At 39.4% G+C, this 24,472-nt stretch overlaps 1 protein-coding gene across 2 annotated transcripts in view; it reads left to right on the forward strand.

Moving 5' to 3' along the window:
- The window catches only part of LOC138162928 (mitochondrial adenyl nucleotide antiporter SLC25A24), a 50,493-nt gene extending 30,527 nt beyond the window's left edge, over positions 1 to 19,966 (forward strand). For both annotated transcript variants that reach the window (XM_069090493.1, XM_069090494.1), the window contains 7 exons: positions 96 to 204; positions 4,600 to 4,758; positions 6,324 to 6,476; positions 12,850 to 12,957; positions 14,616 to 14,783; positions 16,512 to 16,662; positions 17,065 to 19,966. In XM_069090493.1, the coding sequence (XP_068946594.1) occupies positions 96 to 204; positions 4,600 to 4,758; positions 6,324 to 6,476; positions 12,850 to 12,957; positions 14,616 to 14,783; positions 16,512 to 16,662; positions 17,065 to 17,249 (1,033 nt within the window). In that variant the 3' untranslated portion in view covers positions 17,250 to 19,966. The remainder of the gene's footprint in view (positions 1 to 95; positions 205 to 4,599; positions 4,759 to 6,323; positions 6,477 to 12,849; positions 12,958 to 14,615; positions 14,784 to 16,511; positions 16,663 to 17,064) is intronic.
- Positions 19,967 to 24,472: the final 4,506 nt, after the last annotated feature.

The following is a 24,472-nucleotide window of genomic DNA, read 5'->3' on the forward strand; positions in this document are numbered from 1 at the left end:
TAAGAGGGACCTATTATTACTCTGGATTGGTCAATTATGCTAATTTGATTTGTGACAGTTGGCTTATGTATGTCTACATTCTATTTTATTTTCAGCATTGATGCTGATGGGACAATGTCAATTGACTGGAATGAATGGAGGGACTACTTTTTATTTAATCCTGCTGAAAACATTGAAGAAATAATTCGCTTCTGGAAACATTCTGTAAGTAAGACTAGCCTTTGTGTTTTGTCAGGAAGGCGTTCATGTATTACCTAAAAAAAATTGGATGATTCTGTGAACTTCTAACTTTATGCTTCATCTTGTTATCAAAGATCTCTAAGGCTGCTTGACCAATGTAAGTAATATCCGCTTTGGTTGAATAAACCCTGGGAAGTTGCAAGAGGTGCCCACTGCAGAAGAGTAGTGTCATCTGTAGCCAGGAGGTAGCAACTGTGGTTTGCTGAGCTGGCAGAGGTGTGGTGAGCTCTTTGCCCTCCAGGAAGTTCATGAGATTGGGCAAGATAAGTAAAGAATGGCACCCTAAAGCTGGAGATTGTAATCTCTGCCCTTTGATCCTGCTATCTTTGGTCTCATCTTGGATCTACTATTTAGATCCATGGAAACAGATTTCACCTAAATTCTTCTCTGGTATTTGGGAGGCCTCCAAACTGGACTTTCCTGTGCTTGATGCACAAGTCTTTCCCACTCACCTCAAAGCCTGAATTAATTTTTTTAATATTTGTACTGATGAATCATTTCCTTTTTCCATTTCCTGCTCCTTACCCAACACCCAGAGGCAGGCCTCACTATGGTGAGCTGTTTGTTTCTTAGCCTAATAGACTCTGCCCATGGCCTAGCTCTTCTGGAGAGCCATGTGACAGGAAATTCAGCTACCCAATTAATTCAAGTTTATCCCTTGTACTCTGGACTGCCCTAGGGAAATGCAGGGTGATATATCCATAGGTAGAGTATCAGCCAGGTAATCCCTGTAGTACAGAAGATGAAGAGGTCTATTGATTTTGCACTTACTGAAGGGTAATGGGTATTTTCTGAAATTTTGCTTGAGATCCTGAGTGTTCTGGTTGCTTGAACTGGTGAAACCACTTTGCAGAATAATTTGCCAAATTAAAGCTCATTTCAGTTCATCCACTTGGCATTTCACCTTGAGCTGCCTTTTTATTATGTAGCAAAACTTTTAAAACAATTGAAGGATTTTGGTACATTAGGTATATTACTAAATGATCTTACGATAGACTAGAATTAGAGAATTTCAGAGTTGCAATGTACTTGAAAGGCCATTTAATCCAACTCCTACCTGAAAAGGAATGACCTCTCTAACAGGGGTGTCAAACAGTGCAACTCCCTGAGTGTGGCCAGAACCAGATTAAAATGTAATTGGAAATAATTACCAAAATAAATATAAATACAACAGAACATCCATAATGCAATATAGTGACCCCCAAGTCTATGTGAGTTTGACACCACTGCTTTGCAAGATGAAACTCGTGGCTGGCCACCCAACATTGGCCTGAAGACCTCCACAGCCCTGAAGTTTGACTTGCAGTTGGATCACTGAACTTGAAACAAAGTGGCGGTTGGCGAGATTTTTCAAATGAATCTGTTTCCAATAACTGTTAATAGATGTTGATGAAATTAGGCTAAAAAAGATCCTTCTACTGAATGAGTTCTACAGTTCACAGAGCCCCTTGTATAGTGTATGTTGAAGGCTACATCTGTATGAAGCTTCAGAATTATTTATTCATATATTTTCATCTATTCTAAAAATTATTATTACAAATCAAGAGACATTGTTGCATAGTGAAAAAGAGGTCTTGAGGAATCAGACCTGAATTTGAAACCTAACCCCAGCCCTAAGTATATGCCCAGGGAGAACCCACTTAACCTTTCTGAGTTTCTGTTTTTCCGTCTTTTTTGTTTCAACCTGTGATTTCGTTCATATGAGGAGTTCCTGGTGAGGAAATTGCCTCCACCATTGTAAATCTGGTAGGCATCTAGGTGGTACAGTGGATAGAATGCAGGGCCTGGAGTCAGGAATACTCATTTTTGTGAGTTCAAATACTTGATTTGATACTCACTAGGTCTTGTTAATCAAAAACAATAAGGACACATAGGGAATCCAGTTTGGGGTGCAAACAAATTATATCAACTGTAGGACTGGGGGGGGCGGTTTCTTCCTTGACATGTTTCCAGACACAGTGGAAAATGACAGCTCATGAAGACAAGTTTAGGGGCCCTCTTAACACTGTGTGGCCCTAGGCAAGTCACTTAACCCTGTTTGCCTCAGTTTCCTCATCTGTAGAATGAATTGGAGAAGGAAATGGCAAACCACTCCATTATCTGCCAAGAAAACCCCAAATGGGGCCATAAACAGAGATGAGTGAAAACAGCTGAACAACAAAAAGCTTTAGGATACTATGCTTTATTTATCTTGTCTGATCTCATGAACTTCCTGGAGGGCAAGGATCTCACCACACCTCCCTACAGCTCAGTTGCTACCTGCGGGCTACAGATGAGATTACTCTTCAGCAATGGGCACCTTTTGCAACTTCTTGCAACTGTGCATGACCAAAGTATTTGTCACACAGCCTTAAAGATCCCCGAGAACGTGGTGAACATATTACAGAATTAGACGTGACTGAGAAACAACTAAATGTATACTGCAACTGTTCTACCACTGAGAGTCTTGGAGATTAGTTGAAGTGGCTTAATCAGGGCTACATAGTCACCAAATGTCAGAGGAAGGACTTGAACCCCCAGTTTCTTGACTCTGAGGCTGGTTCTCTACCCATTACAATTCCTCTCATTTTTATAAAGTGAGGAATCACACCTGTAGTACCTAACTTAGGGTGGTTTTGAGGGTCAAATGATTGATGTGTTTATGTGTGTGTGTATAAAAATGTATGTATATATACGCATACATACACAGTACTGTTATCATTCTCATGGGCTGTTGGGAGAAAAGTCTAAATTATGAAGTATTATTTAAATGTGACCCATGATTACAAGAATTCTGTGACAACGTACTCTAGATAGTGCAAGTATTATTATCCCCATCTTACAGATGAGGAAATGGAGGCTCAGAGATATTAAATGATTTCCTAAGATCCTGAAATATTTGAGTGTTTTTGAGATCCAGGACTCAGACCCCAAATTTCTGACTCCAAACCCACCTTGTAAACTGTAAGACTTATAAGGAAAGTTTTTTGGTAAATCATCAAACACTATAGAAATTTAAGTCATTCTTATCAATTACTATTAATATTTTTTCCAGTAAAGTCCTTCTACGCTACCCCATTATGGAAGAGAGGTGATGCCAGGCAGTGTTAGTGGAGTATATACACTGATGAATTCTAGAAAGACTTCAAGTATGGGTGTGGCAATGACCGCTCCAATTGCCATCCAAGGACTAGCCTGGCTAAGTTCTGAGAGGTTTATCATTAGGTTGGCTAAAAATTGCTGCATTTTTCAGCCTCAGCCACTCAGGAATACCACATATTAAGGTATTAGAAGGATTGTGATCTGCATACAGTGTAGAAGTACCCACATTAATGAAATGATCTATTAATATATTTAAGTCAAGTCACTAGAGGACTTAGTTACTAGTACGAATTTTTTATTTGTGGTTGTGTATGGGAGCCCCTTGTATTACTTACCTAAATGAGAAACTGTTGATTTCATTCATGTAGGCTACTCTCAGCAAGGGAACTCCTTCCACCAGCAAAGATTGCAGCCCATCTATGACTTGGCTAAGTGGAAGGAAGGTTCCTGAGGTACACAGGGATGAAATTATTTGCTTAATCAGAATTTTAAACTAGGTCTTTCTGATTCCAAGTTTAATATGCAACACTGGGAGATACATGGAAATAATAAATAAGATGACCCCTTAGGGGCCACTAGTTGGTGCAGTGGATAGAGCAAGGGCCCTGGAGTCAGGAGGATACTTGCTAAGACTCTGGATTAGGGTTACTTAACCTTAATTCACTTAATAAGCACTTCATTGCCCTCCCCCACCCCCAAATAAAAATGACCACTGTTTTCATTTTTACCTGATGGTGAAATTAAAGATTTACCTTCTACTATAATTTTTACTATATTGGCCCACTTGGGTTGCTTTGGGAATTGTTGGGTTCTGCCTTATTTATGGTCTTCCAGTGGAAGCTGGTGACCCTTTGTTAGATGTTTTGTAAAATTCTTGCATTATCAAAATTATTCTAGTTTAAAATATGCTGATTGACATAGTACAGTAGTATACTGTATCTTTCTAAACATAGTATAATATTATTGGCCTATACTTATGCTCAGAATGGTCATGGAGAACAACTGTTATTTAAAAACGATAACATCTGTATGCTTTCGCTGAACAGCATTTATAATTGCTGCTTGTATCAATTTTAAGTGAGCTAATACTTGTAAATAGGTTATTTAAAACAGTTTATGCTCCCTTCTTTATTATCTACAAAAAAGAGGTCGATCTTAATTGTGTAGATGAAATTGATGAAATAATACTTGGCTCTTAAAAAGAGCTAAAAAAAATTTGATCTCAATGATCTATTTTAAATTGTATTATAATGGAACTTTTCTATCCACTTTAAACAGGGGATTGATATAGGGGACAGCTTATCTATTCCAGATGAGTTCACAGAAGAAGAAAAGAAGTCTGGCCAGTGGTGGAGACAGCTCTTGGCAGGAGGGATTGCTGGGGCTGTCTCACGAACAAGTACAGCACCTTTAGATCGATTGAAGGTCATGATGCAGGTGAGTGTATGGGTCATGAGAACGGGCAGATGTGGTTCATTCTAAATTCTTCATTGAAATGATGTGAATAATTGTTTTCTTTTTTGAGAGAACATTTTTGGTTTTTGTCAGTTTATTTATTTTCAGTTTACAACATTCGGTTCCACAAGCTTTTGAGTTCCAAATTTCTCCTCCTCCTCCCCCTTCCTCCCTCCCTTCCTTCTCCCCAAGAGGGCATGCAGTCTGATATAAGCTCTACATATACATTCAAATTAAACATATTTTCACATTAGTCATGTTGCAAAGAGTAATTAAAACCAATGCAATGAACCCCAAGAAAGAAAAAACAAAACAAAAAAGAGAGAAAGCAAATAGTATGCTCCAATCTGCATTCAGAGTTTGTAATTCTTTCTCTGGATGTGGATAGCATTTTCTATCAGGAGCCTTTTGGAGTTGTCTTAGAACCTTTATTGCTGAGAAGAGCCAAGTCTATCAAAGTTAATCATTGCACAATGTAGCTGTAACTGTGTACAGTGTTTTCCTGCTTCTGCTCCTCTCACTCAACATCAGTTCATATAAGTCTTTCTAGGTTTTCCTGAAGTCTGCTTGCTTATCATTTCTTATGGCACAATAGTATTCCATTACATTCATATACCACAACTTGTTCAGCCATTACTGAATTGAAGGGCGTCCCCTCAATTTCCGGTTCTTTGCCACCACAGCAAGAGCTGCTATATATATGTTTGTATATGCGAGTTCTTTTCCCATTTGTATGTCTTCTTTTCCCATTTGTATGACAGCCCTAGAAGTGATATTGCAGCATCAAAGGGTATGCACATTTTATAGCCCTTTGGGCATAGTTCCAAATTGTTGAGAGAACATTTTCAAAAATTTTTGCAACATAATTTGATATTCATGTTCATTTGACTTAGTTTTGAAAATTCACGTCCTTAAGTTTGTTTAGCAGATTCCAGAATGAATAAGACGCTAGTCCTGCCCTCAACAAGGTTACAATCTAGAAGCAAGAAAAGCTCTGTCAGTTTTAATTTATTCATAGGAAGTAACTTAGTCTATTGCCCTGTGTATTACATTCTTTGCTTTATTTCAGAGTGACAGACTAAGAAACTAAGAATGCTTATCTTATAGAGCTTAGGGGAAACAGGGTTAGCTGTCCTCAAATCTTTTAAGGGCTGTCATTTGGGTGGAAATTACAGGGAAGTAGATTTTGGCTCGATGTAAGGACAGATGTCTAGTAATGTTAGTATCACACACACGTATTTTACTTTCCTAAGCTTGTGTGGCTCATAATTTGAACGTTGTTCCTTTGCCCTAATATTTCAAGGCCTGGTGGATAAGTCCGTACTCAATTACTTTATAGATTTGAATTATGTGATCTCTCAGCTTTTGCCTTTTTCATCTTTCTTAAATTCTTTTGATCCATATAATTCCCCCTCTCTTGACCTCTCATTATTATTGTCCCCTTGGATTATAAACTGCAGAGAAAATAGAGGGTTTTATATACAAGTACTTCAAAAAAGTAACCATCATGCAGGTTTTTAATGAAAACCCTTTCCTTTCATTTTTAGGTCCATGGTTCAAAGTCAAACAAGATGAACCTAGTTGGGGGATTTAGGCAGATGGTAAAAGAAGGAGGCATCCGGTCCCTTTGGAGAGGAAATGGTGTGAATGTCCTTAAAATTGCTCCCGAGACAGCCATTAAATTCTGGGCGTATGAACAGGTAAAATGTTATTTTCTATCTAATTTATTAATAGTTCTTGAACTTAATTCCCCCATCTTCAAGATGAATAGAATAGAATAGGGAATGAATAGAAGAGAATAGGGAATGCAAGTTATTAAATGTGAATGCTAGCTTAATTTTTCTTAGTAGGTTAAAAAAAAACACCAAACCTTTTTTGCTCTATTTGACTATCTTTCTGGATGTAGAAAGGACTTGTACTCTTTGTGGGAGGTAGGACTAGCAGACATCTGAGATCCTTTATAACATTTAATTCTAGTTTTTAATAACTGATTAAAAATTAATTAAGAGTTATTGAGTATCCAATATTTTTAAGATTACTTGTGCCAAGTAATTAATGGTTAAGCTTTATATAGCACTTTATGGCTTGCAAAGGGATTTATATATTTTATATTATCCTCACAAAATCCTGTAAGGTTGGTACTACTATTACCCCCACTTTATAGGTGAGGAAATTGAGTAAGGTTAAATGACTTATCCAGGGTAACATAGCAAATGTCTGAGGGAGGCTTCAATCCAGGTCTTCTTCACTCGAGTCCAGTGGTCTGTCTGATAATCCATGTTTCCTCCTACTGAAAGATCCACAGAGGTACAATTCTTGTGCTGAAGTTTAGAGATGACAAACCACTCCAGTATCTTTGCCAAGAAAACCCCATGTGGGGTCACAAAGAGTCATACATCTATTTAAGGCATGTAGGTGGCATAATGGATAGTGCTGGGCTTGGAGTCAGGAAGACTCATCCTCCTGAGTTCAACTCTGACCTCAGACATTTAGGGTGACCCTGGGCAAGTCACTTAACCTTGTTTGCCTCAGTTTCCTCGTCTTTAAAATGAACTGGAGAAAGAAATTGCAAACCACTCCAGTGACCCCAAATGGGGTCATGAAATGTCAGACATGACTGCAAAATGACCAAACGACAACAGGGAAGATAAAGCATATAGTCAAGTAATGTACTACAAAGTGGAATATGAGAAGTATATGAGAGAAGTATGAATGTGGTCCTCTCAGAATTCACAGGAAGAAGAAAAAAATTCTGGTGGGAGGAATCCACAAAGATTTCTCAGGTGATATTTGAGCTGAGCCTTGAAGAATGGGTAAGATTTCGGTAAGCAGGTGGCAGGGGAGGAAAGAAGGAGAGGATATTTTAGGAAGAGGGAATACAATTAGAAGCAAAAAAAATGCATGGTACGTGGTTGGGTCAATTAAGAGCACAGAGAAATGTAAAGAAGTGTAACATAGGCAGGTAGGAATCAAAATTGTGGAGACCCTTGGTGAATTCTGAGTTGGGGAACCCGGACTTTTTTTAGTAGGCAAGGTAGAGTCTTTGAAGGTTTCTAAGAAATGGAGTGATGGATATTTATGTGAAATGGGATCAGAATCATTACTTCAGGAGATTAATCTGGCAGTATTGAGTAGAAGAGACCAGGAGGGGAGAGCTGAAGAACTTCATGGGAAGATTCATATTAGAAAAGACCCACATTAAAATAGAGCTGAAATACTTCAGTGGACCTTTGATTTAGTTGATGTGGTTGCACCCTCCAGTGATGCAAGTAGCAGCCTCTCCTTGCCTATCTGCCCATCTGTGCTATCGGTTTGTGAGTGTGCCTGTTAAAACAATGATTGCATTAATTATGAATGAAAAAAAGCATTTATGATGTGCAAAACACCATGCTAAGTGCTCGCGGCAATAAATAGAAAAATAAGACTGTTCCTCCTCTCAATGATCAAGCCTCGTGTCTGGAGGCTAGATGACAATTTATTTGTAGTATAAGGGGGATGCTTTTGATGGATGAATTGGACTAGGTGACCACCAATGTCCTTTCTGACTCTCAAATTCTGTGATTCTGTGAGTAACAGGCATTCTTTTTTAGTTTTTGTTTTATTTTTATTTTTTTGCCTTTTGGAGGGCACTTGGAGTTAAGTAACTTGCCCAAGGTTACACGGCTAGTTTTTTTGTGTGGGTGTTAAGTGTCTGAGGCTGGAACTGAACTCGGGTCCTCCTGACTCTGGGGCCGGCACTTTACTCACTGTACCACCTAGCCACCCAGTAACAGGCATTCTTTAAAACTGAGTGTTATTGTGTAAGAAGTCTTCACTATAATTTTCAGGATTCAGCTTATTTTTTAATTGGCTTTATTGTATAAGATAAAGATTTTATTCCATTGACAAAATGTACAGAGTTAAGCCTGTGGATCTGAAGAGATAAAGAGAACACAATTAAATTTTTGATGCGACATGTTGTACATTTTCTTTAGATCACTTGTTAGGTCTCAGTTTGGCTTGATGTTGAGAGGAGTGGCAGGAGAGATTTTTCAACCATGGGCTTCTTGGATAGCTGCAGGCACAACTGTGTTCTGACATATTCTGGCCATTGTTCTATTCTGATTTTATTTCTTTTTTTTTTTTTTTAATCTTCACTGTTTGTCCTAGGCCATCTATTACTTGAAGTGGAATTTCCTTCTGGTATTTCTATCTCCTCAGGTGTAATTAAGTGACTGGTCAATGTCTTCACAAGTGACAAAATGCTCTTGGGAGATATGGGATGAATTCCTTTGATCAGTTTAATCAAATGAGGGGCAAAGAAAAGCTGGAATGATAGTCAGCTTCTTAGCTAGACCCAGGATATTGTCTTCATCCAAATGTTTGAGGATTTGTCCAATTGTTTTTTTCTGAATTATTGCATTTCTAGCGTGTATTTTAGGTCAGAGGAGGCAAGCTCATAGCAAGTGACCCTGCAAAAGTTCTGCCAAACTAGATTAAAATGTAATTGGTAAATATTTAACAAGAATGAACAAAAACATGGTACAACATAGATAATGCTATTTTATGGTTTTCTAAGTATCCAACCTGCAGAGATCTGTTTCTATTTGAGCTAGAGTTTTCGGTTATTTATGTGGATTTAACATTAAGGAGCCACAAGATTAATGAAAACCTAGATTTATTGGATAAAGACTGTCTTTCAGCGGTGTTTAGAAATTCTGGCACTTTGGCATCTTTGTTAATTTATCTTTGGAATCATAGTTTATGGATGATTAATGATGTATTTGTCAATTAGACAATAGCTGAGTGGTGAGCATTATCTCCCTTTACTTCTTTATTCTGTTGAGGCAGTCATTTCACGTTACATATTCATTCTTTTCCCTTGTGCTTTTCCCCTTTCTTTTCTAACTATCTAAATTCTACTCATCCATCAAGGCTCAGCTTACAACCCATCTCCTCTGAGAAGCCTTCGTGGTATGTGTGACCACTGGTTTGCAGAAGAAACAAAATAAAAAACCAAAAAACAAGTTTTACTAGAGTTATGCTTTATACTTTTATAAAAATAATAGCTCATGGGACGGCCAGGTGGCGCAGTGAGTGGGAGCGCCAGCCCCGGAGTCGGGAGAACCAGATACTTAACACCCACACAAAAAAACTGGCCATGTAACCTTGGACAAGTTACTTAACCCCAATTGCTTAAAAAATAATAGCTCATATTTATATAGCATTTTAAAGTTTGCAAAATGCCTTTCATGTGTCATCTCATCTTATCCTCATAACAAAAGAACATGATAAGCTAGATGTTATTGTTATCCCATTTTACAGATAGGGAAAAAGGAGACAGAGTCTTTAAGTGATTTGCCCAGTGTCATATAGCTAGTAAGTGGATGAGGCAGGATTAGAAGCTGGGCTTTTCCTTCAGCTCCCCAAATCCAGTATCATATCCACTGTGCTATGCTGTTCTCTCATTTCCTCAATTTCACTGGTGTAGGAATCAGTGTGAAGCATTTCTTTGACCAAAACAGATCATGACCACACTGTGTCTTAGATGGTTTCTGTGAGTTCCTGTGGTCAAAAAGGGCAGCTAAGTGGGGATAGAGGGCCAGGCCTGGAGTCAGGAAGACTCCTCTTCTTGAGTTCAAATCCGGCCTCAGACACTTACTAGCTGTGTGACCCTGGGTAAGTCACTTAACCCTATTTACCTTAGTTCCTTATCTCTAAAATGAGCTAGAGAAGAAAATGGCAAACTCCTCCAGCATCTCTACCAAGAAAACTCCTGATGGGATCATAAAGAGTCAGACATGCCTGAAAAACGACTGAAACAACAGAGTGGTCAGAAAGGTTCCCCCATCAGGGCATGGCCAGGGTTCTGGCTGGTTATCTTCGGATGAGGCTACTCCTTCAGAAGCAGTCTATCACATGCTTCTCCAGTAGTACAAGTCTTCCTGGCTTGGTAGGACCTACCAGAACCCCTTCTTTGAGTTATTGTCTGTTGTTCCATCTGTGGAAATATGACTCCCCTTCACACAATGAATATTCCAGCCAACCCAGACTACTGACTCTCCCTGTAACACAGTGTTTTATTTCAGTGACCCTCCTTTGGAGTTTACTTGGTAATGATACCAGAGTGGTCCTTCTCCAGCTCATTTTTACAGATGAGAAAACAGAGGCAAACAAGGTTAGGTGACTTGCCCCAGGTCACCCAACTAGTGAGTGTCTGAGGCCAGATTTGAGCTCAGGTCTTCTTGACTCCAGGCATAGCGCTTTGTCCACTGTGCCACCTAGTTACCTCCTACATCTTTGTACTTTGGGCCAACTCCTGGGAATGATAGAGCACTACAAGAGGACATCGGATGGCTGCCTTCAAATATTTGAAAGCCTTTCTTGTAGAAGAGAGATTACAGTTATTTGTCCCCTGAGGGCAGAACTAATAAAAGCAGGGTAGCAGCTGCAAAGAAGCCTGTTTAATCGGGATGGGAAGGAGACCTTCCAAACAATTGGAGGCACCCCAAAGTGGATCAGATAGCTCCCAGGGCTGGTGGGTTCCCCCATCATGGAAGCCTCTGAGCAATGGACGGCCATTGGGCACATGACAACCAAGGGCATAGGTAACTGTCCAGTAGACAGTCTCTGAGATTCCTTCTTGTTCTGAAATTCTTTGATTCTGGGGTTCAGTTTTGCTTAACATCCCAGTAAATTAGTGTACAGGCATCCAAACCTCGCATGCTCTTCTGGTGTCTGTGTGTGTTGGCCCAGCGTTTATCATGTTGCTGCCAGAGTTTAGCACAGTTCCCGGAACATAGTTGGTGCTTCAGAAATGTTTATTATTTGTCATGTGCTAGGCACGATGGGAGGTGCTAAAGCCCTCTTTGCACTTAGGGAGCTTATCTTTTTTGGGGGGAGCAGCAGGTACATAAAAAAATACAGAATATATGCAAAGTAAATAAGAAAGATAGGACACATGGAGAACTGATGTCCAGAGAGCTGACCTGGGAGTCACAAGGAGCTGGATTTGAGTCTCACCTCTGATGAATAATGCTATTTGTAAGTCTGCAAGTCATACACTTTCCCAGTGCTTAGGCAGCTCTCAGGCCTAGATGCTGTAGGACAGGGGCCGGCCTACATCAGTAAAGGGAGTTTCTTTACTTGGGATTTCCTTATGCTAACAAAATCACAGGACCAGTCCCTGTTCTTAGATTAATTACAGGAGGGCAGAACCCCAGGCACTGGGGAGTGGGGTGAGATAGGATCAAAAGGGGCTTCATGTAGATATACAAGATGGTACTTGAGCTGAGTCTTGCAGGAACCTAGGAATTCTACAAGGGAGAAATGAGGAGGGGGAGGACATTTCAAGGTAGAGGGAATAAATCTGTGTGAAGGCATGGAGAGGAGAAATAAAACACTGTGTTACAGGGAGAGTCAGTAGTCTGGGTTGGCTGGAATATTCATTGTGTGAAGGGGAGTCATATTTAATAAGTCTGAAATAAATATATGCTGAAACCAGAAGGGCTTTAAGTACCAGAGAAAAGATTTTGTATTTTATCTGAGAGGCACATGGGAGCCACCCGAGATCTCGAGCAGAGGGGAATGACTTGGTCAGGATATTAAAAATATCTTCAATTTGGCATCTGTGGGAAGGATAGATTGTATTGAAGAGAGATTGGAGATAGGGAGAACAATGAAGAAACTATTACAATAGTCCAGGTAGGAAGTGATGAGGGCAGTGGCTGCCTGAGTGTGAGAGGTAAGATATGAGAGGTGTTGTGGAGATAGATTGCCTGAGACCTAGTCACTGATTAGATATGGGACTTGAGGGAGACTGGAAATATGGTGGCACTCTCAACAGAAACCAGGAAGTAAGGAAGGAAAGGTAACCAGTTGTGTTTTGGACTTGTAAGATGATTACCCATGGGAAATATCTGATAGGCAATCAGTGGTGCTGCAGGCAGGGGTTTCAGCAGTGAGCCAAGGGCTGCGACTATTTAATAGATACGGGACTCAGGTATGTTGAGATAACTGAGCCAGTTGGTGCCTTTAGTTTGTAACTCTCCTAATCTCCTTGTCATATGTATTCAAATATTTCTGTTACCGCAGTATAAGAAGTTGCTGACCAATGAAGGCGCCAAATTAGGAACCACTGAGAGATTTATTGCTGGTTCCATGGCAGGAACAACGGCACAGACATTCATCTACCCCATGGAGGTAAGTGCCGCTTTCAGAAATCTGATGTTCTTTCTCATGTTTCTTTCATGTGAGCCCTATCTGAGGTCTCAGTAACAGAAGCTTAACATTAGAGATAAAATGTTTTATAGTAATAATAATAGCATTTATATAGTACTTACTATATACTGAGCACTGTGCTAAGCATTTTATAAATATTATCTCATTTGATCTTCACAACAACCCTGCGAGGTAAATACTATTATTATCAACTCCATTTTACAGATGGGAAAAGTGAAGCAAACCAAAGGTGTTGACTTGCTTAAGGTCACAGAGCTAGTTAATGTCTGTGGTCAGATTCGAACTTGGGTCTTCCTGACACCAGGTCCAGCCTCTATCCACAGTGCCATCTAGCTGCTTCTGTTATCAGGTGGTAATTGGCCCCAAACGGGAAACCCTCCTTTAGGATAAAAACTCTTCTGTAATTATCCCCAAACATTTCACCTGAATTGCCATTTTTCTTGCTAGAACAAAGGTTTTTCCACTGATTGCAATGTATTTAGGAGGCCAACAAATGCCAACCAAGATATAAAATTGGGGGCTTCTCAGATTAGTCGTTTTCTCTTTGGAATAACTACAATGGCTTGGACAGGGGTGGGGGCAAATGGGGGAGGTGGGAATTAGAGGGGGGAGTCAGGTTTAATTCTCCAGACGTGGAGAGAATTCCTTTTCCAGTCAATGGAAATTCAGTAAACAAAGGAGGAAAAAAAGAGATATGAGTAGCATCACATAAGTTAGATTTGGATGTGGTAGAATGAGAATTCATGATTTGTGTTTCTGTGGTCTGCTGGAGTCTCTGCTTTGGGGCCTTGCTGTCACACTGCCCTTATACTTAAGTATTTTAACGATTTAAAATCTACTCCCTTCATACTGAAATCCAACATGAGGAGAATTGATAGGCTGGTAGAGAATCAAGAGGTCATCCAGGGTCAGAGGTTTAGAACCAGAGGGAAGCTTCAAGGTCATCTGGACAAGCCCTTTCATTTTACAGATGAAGAGACTAAAGCCCAGACAAGTTATGGCTTTCCTGAAGTCAAACAGATATTAAATGGCAGAGCTAGAGTCTCCTGGCTCTAAGGCCAGTGTTATGTAGTTCAATTGCCTTATTTTACAGATTCAAAGAAAATCAATTTGAGAAACATTATATGATACTGTTCAAGGAACTTTGCTAGGTACTCTGGGGATACGAAGACAAGGTCCGGTTTATTATTTTTTTTAAAAAGAGGTTAAAAATAAAAATAGACAAAAAGAGGGGGCCCTGATGGCTCAGTAGAAGAGTTGGGGATGTTTCCTCACCTTGCTGTGGTTAGCCTTCTTTGCACAGTGGGTCTTCCCTTTTGTTTAATCCCAGCAGTGGTCTGTTCCTTGCTGTTGCTTGCCAATCATGCTCTCGCCTCTTGGCTTTTCTCTCCCTGGCAGATCCTCGTATGCCTTCCTTGTGTTCTTTTTGTTCTCCTTGTGATCCTGAGATAGAAACCATTAGAACTTAATAGCAGCAACTTTTTTTTTTGAGTGTAAGAGAGTCTTGAACTTTAAATTTGGCATTGGCAAGATACATGGCATCATCCAATACATGGAAATACTGAGTAGTTTGGGACGCTTCTGACCAATTAAATACATCCCTGTCTTTTCACCTTCAGGTTCTAAAGACCAGGTTGGCTGTAGGCAAAACTGGGCAATACTCAGGAATGTTCAACTGCGCCAAGAAGATTTTGAAGTATGAAGGTGTGAGAGCCTTTTATAAAGGCTATATCCCCAACTTCCTCGGTGTTATCCCCTATGCTGGAATAGATCTGGCTGTTTATGAGGTAGGTCTGTCCCCAAGGCGAATCTGATAAATTTTGTTGGCTGTACAGCCATTTCTGCTCATTAAAACCTAATCTTATATTACTTTTTTTGGAGCCATTTGGGGTTGAGTGATTGGCCCAGGATCACACAGCTAGTAAGTATCTGAGGTCGGATTTGACTCAGGGCCTCCTGACTCCAGGACCAGTACTCTGTCCAACCGTGTGGCTTATTCCTTTTTAAGGAGGAGAGATATTGGAAGTTTGAACCCTTCTAATTTTGAAGATGGGGAAGAGAAGAGGAGGACAATGAAATGATAAATTGTAGAGGATATTTTATTTGGCTGATTAGGATGTGGTATTGTTCAGGCCAAGATCTCTGATTCCATATCCATTTGTAATAAATAGTTTTATATAATATCAGTGCTGGAAAGGGTCTTCGAGATCATCTAGAATTCTAGACCAGAGGTCAACAAACTGACCCACAGACCAAATCCTGCCCACCACCTGTTCTTTTTTCTTTTTACACTCTAAAAGCTAAGAAGAGTTTTTCTCTTTTTGAGGCTGTAGTTTGCCCATCCCTCACCTAGACTGAGTCTCTAATTTTACAGATGAAGAAATTGAGACCTAGAGATGACTTCTAAGGTCATACAGATAGTGAGTACTAGGACCAGAGTTTGAGCCCAGGTTCTGTGACGCCAAAGCCAGGCCTCTCTTCCACCACACTCTGCCGCTAGATGTGCCCCTAGCCTTGAGAGGCAGTTGCATTTCAAGGGAGCATGCTAGTGGTCAGGAGGTGAGTAGGTAAAGAAACCTTATCGGATTGGCACAACTTAATAGGGCACAGTCTCCCAGTCATGCCAGCACCAGCTTCTCTGCAAACAGTGGCACGTCTGGGTTATGAGTTTTAGGAAGTGCATTCAGATTTCCATAGAATTGTGATGTGATAAGTGACTTGAAGAGGGCTTCTTTTCTTGGTCTAGTGCAGATGGGGCGATGGCTATTTCTTTTGAGCTGTTTCCGCTCTTTTATATCTGTAGTTCAAAGTATTTGGCCTCCAGACATCATTGACACAGATCCTGGCATCTGTCTTTGTTGTACCATGGCAACAAGGGAACATTGAATAAAAGCAGGCTTTCGAAACTTAATTATTTTATTATTCCAATTCTGTCAAGCTACACCTTTTACAGTTATCACCCCAGAACATGGCGGAAAAAGTAGAAATCCTTAGATATTAAAAAAAAGTTATTTTTAAATTCAGAATTTGAAAACAACTGACACCCTCTCCTAAGGGGAGAAAGCTTTGAAAAGATGTTTCCTAAAAGTCAGGAAACTTGTCTTCAGTGGATACTAAGGGCCCTTCAGCTATAAAACTCTTGTGTTCTAGAGCTAAAGAACGCTGGCTAATGTTAATTATGAGAATGAGCAATGGGGAGGGATTCATAAGATAATGTGAGCCAATACTATTTGGTTCCTGAATTATACTTCCAAGCAAATGGGCAGCCAACGAACAATGTGTCTTTTGCAGTACTTCGAACTACAGTCTGTAACCTCATAGCTGAGTATCTGCACTGCCTGAATCTCCAAACAATTATCTCATATCTTTTGCAGTAATTGAATGGGGCACGTAGAAGAGTGTAGTTAGTTATGCTGGGTTATGTACAGGAGTGGAAGAAAAAAGACAATGAATGGTTTTACTCTGTTTTGACTTGTGTGGTGGTGACAGTGTTTTACTTTTGTGTTCTTCGGCAGTTGTTAAAGACTCATTGGCTAGAGCATTATGTAGAAGACTCTGTAAACCCTGGGGTATTGGTACTCCTGGGATGTGGTACCTTGTCCAGTACGTGTGGCCAATTGGCCAGCTACCCCTTGGCTCTAATCAGGACTCGCATGCAGGCTCAAGGTGAGTTTTCACCAAAAAAACAACCATGGTAAGACTTGTCAATGTTTCGTGGTTTTAGAATCTTTGCCTTTGGTTTCTTCTTTGGAGAATTGCTCTGAGGTCATGCCTCTCCTCTAATAAATTCCAACTCTTTTGAGGGGACTAAAATAAGGAGGTCCTCTGTAGGACAGAGGTAAAATGATACTTTTTTACTTAATACTCCCCCACCTTCCCACCATTTTGGCATTAGATGCCTAATACTTAGGTGTTACAGTGAGCTACAGGGCATATGTCCCTGAAGGCCTCTTGTGGAAAAAGAAAAAGTATTTCTTTTGTGGTACTCATTATTCTCATTTGGTTTCATCACAAGGACTGTGAGCATGAATATCACATGAACCTTTTATTTTTTCCTTTCCTTTCTAGCCATGGTGGAAGGAGCACCCCAGATGAATATGGTTGGCCTCTTTAAGAAAATAGTTACCCGAGAAGGAATCTTTGGACTTTACAGGGGCATCACCCCTAACTTCATGAAAGTGCTGCCTGCAGTGAGCATCAGCTATGTTGTATATGAGAAAATGAAGGAAAGCTTGGGAGTAGCCCCAAACTGAAGGGACTCTTGGCAGGAACCTGATTGCACAAAAGCACGACAGTATCTATCTGTGTGTCCCTCGTCCCTTAAAGTCACCAGAGCTCTTGGAGAAGAGATGCATCATGGCCCCAGTGGGAGAAACATATCAAATAGCACCTCAAACATCTTACCTTAATTTTATATATGTGAAAATTTAAAGATGAAATTATACTTTTGTCAAGTTCTTTATATGTTAAAGTTTGATATTCACAGAGCTCAGCTTGCCTTTCCTGTTGTCCTTCTGAGGCCATGTCTAAAACAATCAGTCAATTAGCCTGAAACGCAATTGAAGAGAAACTTATTCTCAAGTACTTTTCAAACATTCACTTTTTGGTCAGCTAGACTGATTTATGATATCTTTTGTATTTAAATGCCATAAATTTTTTTTACCAACTGGGTTTTACATTTTTTTTTTTCTGGTATATTTTGAACATCGTTTGCTGCAGCCGTTAGAGAAAAAACAAACAAACAGTGCATTTGAACTAGTTTACAACAGCTAAGCAAGTAGAGTTCTTTTTCTGTAAGCAAAATAAGAACACAAGGGGAGAGTTGTCAAAGAGTGAGAATACCTCCATTTCTTATCATTATGATGTATGGAAGAGAGATAAAAATTATGCTCATTTCACCGGTTACCTTTTTGGCTTCATTTGTAGATGTTATTATCTTAATAGCTCATTTTGGTTGTCATTCCTAAATCTGGAAAGGAAATCACCAGTATGAACAAATCCGCTGAACAATGAAGGAAGAGCTTGGTGGGGAATATCCTTTGAAATCTTAAATTCCACTTCTCAGTTGTTTTCTGGAGTAGAGTCATTTCTCCTTCATTCAGTTTTTGCTATTACTCCCCTCAACTCTCAACTCAAGGTAACAACAGTGTATTTTTCAATAATTCTTCAAGGTTTATTAGTGTTTTCATCACAGCTACCTGTTAATGTCGAGAGTATATGTCTCATCATTTCCGTTTATAGAAGTGAAGTGATTTGCCAAAGGAACAGAGGTAATAAATGGCAGAACTGGAACTTCATGCCAGGCTGTCTGATGATGGTCAGTCAGTTGGGTGGTTAATGACCAGGCACTGTTAATCTCTTGGGATACAATAAAAGGGTCAAAAAACTATTCTTGTCCACAAAGAGCATACTAATGGAGAGGTGATGTATAAATAAGTGATATATAAGGCATATACAGCAAAAATAGAACGTAAATGGAGGCACTAGCAGATGGGATTGGAAAAAGAGGTTTCTTTCTACTACACGCCACCAAGGCCTCCCCAGAAATGAGCCTAAGGTAGTTTTCTGTGTGCCAAGTAAAATTATCCGTATGTCAGGAGCGCCAGGTGTTCTTGGCAGCTGATTCTTATTCCAGGTACATTTCAGTGGAACGTGGATGATTAACTGTATGGAGAGAAACCCTGGAGCTGCTGTAACAGCAGCCCACATCTGTGCTCTGGGAACTAGTGTGAAATTCCTTGCATTTTGTCTCCAAGCCATTCATTGCCAGAAAGGAAGAAATCCTATTTCTAGCATGGACTTTGGGGCCTGAATTATTTACTACATGTACAGCCAATAGCTAGATACTAATTTGTTTTTTTAAAAAAATTATTTTACGTTTATGGAAATAAAGCCAACATTTCCATAACATAGTACAATAAACAAGAAGATTGCTCATGAAACTGCAAATCTGTTATGCACAACTTGCTATTCCTTTCATATATGCAACAAAATTATCATGTCAATTTATTTTTTTTCCCCTTTTTCTCCCCCCACCCCCAGCTACCATTAGACCCAAATAGGTACATATATGTATATACTGTACATCTATATCAGTTCTTTCTCTGGATGTAGATAGCATCTTTCTTCATACATCCTTTATACTTAATTTGGGCACATATAGGCATCAATTTACAAAATGATTCCTATTTGAACAGTACTTTAGGGCGTAAAATATCTGTGGTAACAACACTGACCTGACTTTGTGTCCACAAACCTTTTTTTTTTTTGTCTGGTCAGGTCTTTTTTTTCTTTCTGAAATTTGTTGAATAAGATTTAGAAATATTTGTTAGGAGCTTTTTAACCTAACTCACCAAACTTGTAAATAATAAGCCTGAGGATTCCTGATAGGCTTTTTTTTGGTGGGGGGGGTGGCTGTTGTAATAAAGCATCTAGACAATGTGAAAAATCAAGTGCTACTTATAACTACTGTTCGCTTTTCCTTAGTCTACCTCCTGTGTTTTCTAAACCAAAGAGAGCAACAAGCTATTTGACCTCTACTGGATGCTTGGGAAGTTTGATTCGAAAAGTCGTTTTCACGCAAAATTATTCCTGCCGAATGTTTCCATGTCTAGAATATATACAATGCAGTCGTGTCCTCTAGGGATTTCTTGGTGCCTTGGAATAAGCCCTAAATAGCTCAACGGGATACACATTTCCGTCTTTATTCATCAAACAGGAGGATTGATCATTTTGCTAACTGTGACATATATCTAGTTGCTGAAGAAGGGAAACTGCTCAGCTGTCACCATTTGCCTCTATAGAGATTATTTGAAATGTGTAAGGAATGGAAACAATTTATATATGCTTCACCTCTCTCTTGAAAACATCTGTTTACTTTCATAAAGCTGGAATTTTTAAATAGCCTCTTTCTGGCATTGAACCATGTATTTATATTAAAACAAGAAAAAGATTTTTGTTTTCAAACAAATGTTCCCTGTTGTATTTTTTTTTTTTTTTGCTTTCTCATTTTATCATTAGCACTGAGTAGCCTTGGAGCAGGGATATGCCAGAGCCAGCTCAGACTGGCTTGGGAGAACCAATTGGGAGAACCAATCATTAAACTTTTTTTAAAAAAAAGTTTTTATTGATGTCTTTTTTTTTTTAAACATCAGCATAGTTATTGCCAGTATCTCTCCCTTTCCCCAGTCCCAGAGAGTCATCCCATATAACAAATAGGTTTTTCTTAAAGAGAAAAAATAAATCAGCACAACTTATTGATACATTGAAATATTCTGAAAACATGGGTAATGTATAATCTCTGTGGACCTTCCATTTCCAAGAAGGGATGGATTGGGTGTGTCCTTTCTTCATTCAAATTATGCTTGATGTAGCTTTAACCACCTTCCCCCCGCCCCCCACATACCCGCCATCCACTCCTCTATAGGCTTGTCTCTTCCAGAGACCACATCCCCTTCCCCTCACTGCTAGCCCTTGATTTGACCCAGGAATATTACATGCAAACTTTGTTCCCCTCCCCCTTTTTCATTCACCCTTATATTTTGTAATGTGATCCCACAGAAAAACATTGATTCACCTGTAATCAGGTTGTTGCCAAGTTCTGTCCATAATATCCCTGGCCTGCCTCTATACTGATCTCTGCCTGACTTCTGATTTTGCCCATCTCTTTGTGTACAATTAGAAAGTCTCTTACTGTTGTCTCTGTTGTCACTCTGCCATCCTAGGCTCTTGCATTTGTTCACCCCTCTTTCATATCTGTTACCTTGGGTTATCTTCAGAAGCAAATAATCTCCTCAGGTGTGGTTTTCTTCCAAAGAATGTTTCGAAAGGCTCTATTTTTCAATTTCCGTCTTTTAAAAATTTATAGGTAAGCTCAGAGTTGCAGGGTAGGTCACCTTGGACTGCATCCTGAGCTCCATTTTTCTTTGGAACACATCCCATTCAAAAGCCAGAATTAACATTGCCAAGAGAAATATCAACAATCTCAGATATATGAATGATGCCACTCTGATGGCAGAAAATGAATTAAGAAACCTCTTGATTAGGGTGAAAGAGGATAATGTAAAAGCTGGCTTGAAATTTAATATAAAAAAAAACAACCCAAATCAAAACAACAAAAGACCCAAGATTTCAGCAACTGGTTGTATTGCTTCCTGACAAATGGAGGGAGGAGAAATGGAAGGAGTCTCAGATTTTATATTCTTGGATCAAAGATCACTGCAGATGGTGACTGCAGCCATGAAATTTAAAGACTCCTTGGAAGTAAAGCTATGGCAAATCTGTACAGCATACTAAAAAGCAGACACATCACCTTGCAGCAAAGGTTCATATAGTCAAAGCTATGATTTTTCCATTAACAATGCATTGCTGTTAAAGTTGGAGTATAAGGAAAACGGAACACTGCAGAATCAATGCTTTCAAATTATGGTGCTGGAGAAAACTTTTGAGAGTCCCTGGGACAGCAAAGAGGTCAAATCAGTCAATAATGAATGAAATTAATTCAGACTATTCACTGGAAGGTCAAATACTGAAACTGAAGCTTAAATACTTTGACCATGTAATGAGAAGACAGGACTCATGGAAAAACACACTGATATTGGGCAAGATTGAGGGAAAAAGGAAAAGAGGATGAGATGAAGAGAGTGTCATGGAAGTAATAAACATGAACTTGGACAGATTTCAGGAGATTGTGAAGGATAAAAAGCCTGGTGTGCTAAGGTTCATGGGATCATGAAGAGTTGGACATGACTGAACAACAGTAATTCCATTCCCTTCTCTGTTTTCTGGAGGGTGCAGAATAGTCTTGAATTATTCAAATGTCATTTTCTTTGTGTTTGAAGGTCTTTCTCCTGATTATTTGCAGAACTTTTTTTTTTCTGGATTGAATTGTTAAATTTAACTACTATGTGTCTGGGAGTTTGTAGAGTTGAGTTTTTTTTTTTCCCTAAAGGCAATCTTTGCATTCTTTCAATTAGTATTTAATTTACTTTATTCAGAAGTTCTGGGCAGTTGGTTTGTCTGTTTTTTTTTTTTTTAATTTCCTGCATTATAGTGTTAAGGCTTTATGTTTTTTGTTCTTCTGGGAGACCTATGGTCCTTAATTTATTTCTATGCACCCTGTCTTAAAGATCAGGATGTTTTGATTGAATAGTAGGTGTATTTTCAGTAAATGTTATTTTTCTTTGCTTCTCTTCTAGGTTATTATTATGTGTATTTGCAATACCATGCTATTGTTCTTTCTTTTGTTTTTTTTTTGGTGAGTGCCATTACAGATTCAGATTTTCTTATTTTGCCCATTATTTTTGCTGTGAAGACATAAATTCTGCTCTTGTAACTCTCATTTCTCTTTTAAACCACTCAGGAAAGGTGTATTGTGGTTCCATGTTTTTTTCAAATTCTACAACTCTGCCTAATGTTGGATCATTTTCCTTTGTTCTGCAGTATTTATCCATAGGTGCCTGGACTTGTTTATTAGATCTGGCCATCATACCTCCTTTTGCTGTTAATGTTATCCCTGCTTGTGTTCAAAGTCTTTTGAGTTTTCTTCTTCCAGAGAGCTTTGTTAATTTTAGTCCTTTCCCCTCACACCCACTTTGTTTTCCCTTATTGCTTACTTTCTGACTCTTTCCCCTCTGATGGTGATTTTTTTGGGGGGTCTGGATCTCAAAGTGTCTCAATCTCTTCCCGTATTGAGCAATTCATGGTTCAGCAGCCAAGTTGCCCCAAGTGACCTTTTGGGAGACAGAATTGGCCCCACCCAGATGCTGAGCTCTTTCATGTTGGTGGAGTGCTGCATAATTCACCCCACACACAATGTCCTGTCACATTCCCTCTGTTCTTCAGTTCTCATGGCACTAGCAGTTCAGAGAGCTTCTTTATTGGGTTGATTTCTGTCATTTGGATTTCTGACATTCTGGGAGGAGGGGGGTATATGGGTCTGAACTCTTTTTCAGGTCCAAACATGTGTCCTACCCCTTTCTTTCTGTTCCACTCTTCTGCAGAGATAGCTTGCAGAAAAGAATGCTGCCATTTTGGTACTGTCACAGTGAGCAAATTTCTTTAGGCTGGATCCTGGATCTTCACTGCACTGGAGAGAAAGAAGGGGAGACCAGTATGAGGGGTTTTGTTTTGTTGCAGTCCTGTGTGTCAGGTCCTTGGGTTTTGTTGTAGAACCATGTATCTGGTCCTTGGATTGACTAGTGCATCCTCCAATGTGGTGGGTCGTGGGGAAAGGGTGCTGAGGGAGTTTGGGGTAGGTATCAGTTGATGTTCTCTTTTTTTAACCTCCTTTTGGATTCTGGGTGTCCTAGACATGGAGACAGCTGAAATTGCTTTATCTTGGGTGCATAATTTATGTTTTGGTGAGGTTTGAGAGGTTGTGGGAATCAGAGAAACATCTAAATCCTTTATATCTTGTTGGTTTTGTTTAGTTGTATCTGACTCTTCGTGACTCCATGGAGTTTTCTTGCAAAGTTATTGGAGTGGTTTGCCATTTCTTTCTCTGGTGTCCCTATTTTACAAATGAGGAATTGAGGCAAATAGGGGTTAAGTGACTCACCTACGGTCACGGAACTGAGGCTGGATTTGAACTCAGATCTTTTTGATTCACAACCTTGAGATCTATTCACTACACCACCTAGCTGCCCTCCAACTTGATGGCACCATAACTCTAATTGTTAAATTTTCAGCGTGAGCACTTTTATGTTGGAAGTCAGCAAACTACAAATCAGGGCTCAATTTATTGTTTTGTTGATTATCTAGATTTAAGAATGTAATGGAGAAAAATGTTCATATGCTGATTAAACAAAAAGTGTGTTGTGAGTACATCCCTCCCTCCCCTGTCTCCTAGTTGTTAAACATTTACCAGGGCACTCCTTCCTTGGAGCCAGAAGACATGGGATCTTGACATATTGGCCATGTGACCTTCTTCAAGTCATATAACATTTCAGTGCTCTAGGAAACTAAGACTTATAACTTGCATAGAAGGTGCTGACCTTCATTGGTAGAAAGAATTTCCTCACCTGGGAGTTCCTATTATCAATGAAATCATAGATCTAATCCCTTTCCCTTTCATTATCTCTAGAAATGACCAGATGAGTTCACATCATTGGGAAGAGGTCGATGAAGGACTTTGGACTCTCTTTCCTATCCACGATGTCATCCTCAACTATCCTGGCTTATGAGTTCATCTCTCCCTTTTCGGACCTCCCATATCACTTCTTGTCTTTGCTGTGTATATTAGCTGTTGATTATATTCTCTTTATAATTGTGTCTAATGGGCTCATGTGGTTTATCTGCCTGATGAAAACCTATGTTCTCTGAGGGTGTTTCTAATGGGCTCATGTGGTTTGTCTACCAGATGAAAATGTGTGTTCTTTGAGGGTTGAAGACAACATGCCAGTTTTATTCTTAACATCCTTCGTATCATGCATCATCACGTTACTGTGAAAATTCATATCAAAATTTCATCATAGGT

This window comes from Petaurus breviceps, unplaced genomic scaffold, assembly GCF_028583685.1.
Source record: "Petaurus breviceps papuanus isolate PSGF00001 unplaced genomic scaffold, PetGlider_PUasm1.0 186, whole genome shotgun sequence".
Classification (NCBI taxonomy): Eukaryota; Metazoa; Chordata; class Mammalia; order Diprotodontia; family Petauridae; genus Petaurus; species Petaurus breviceps.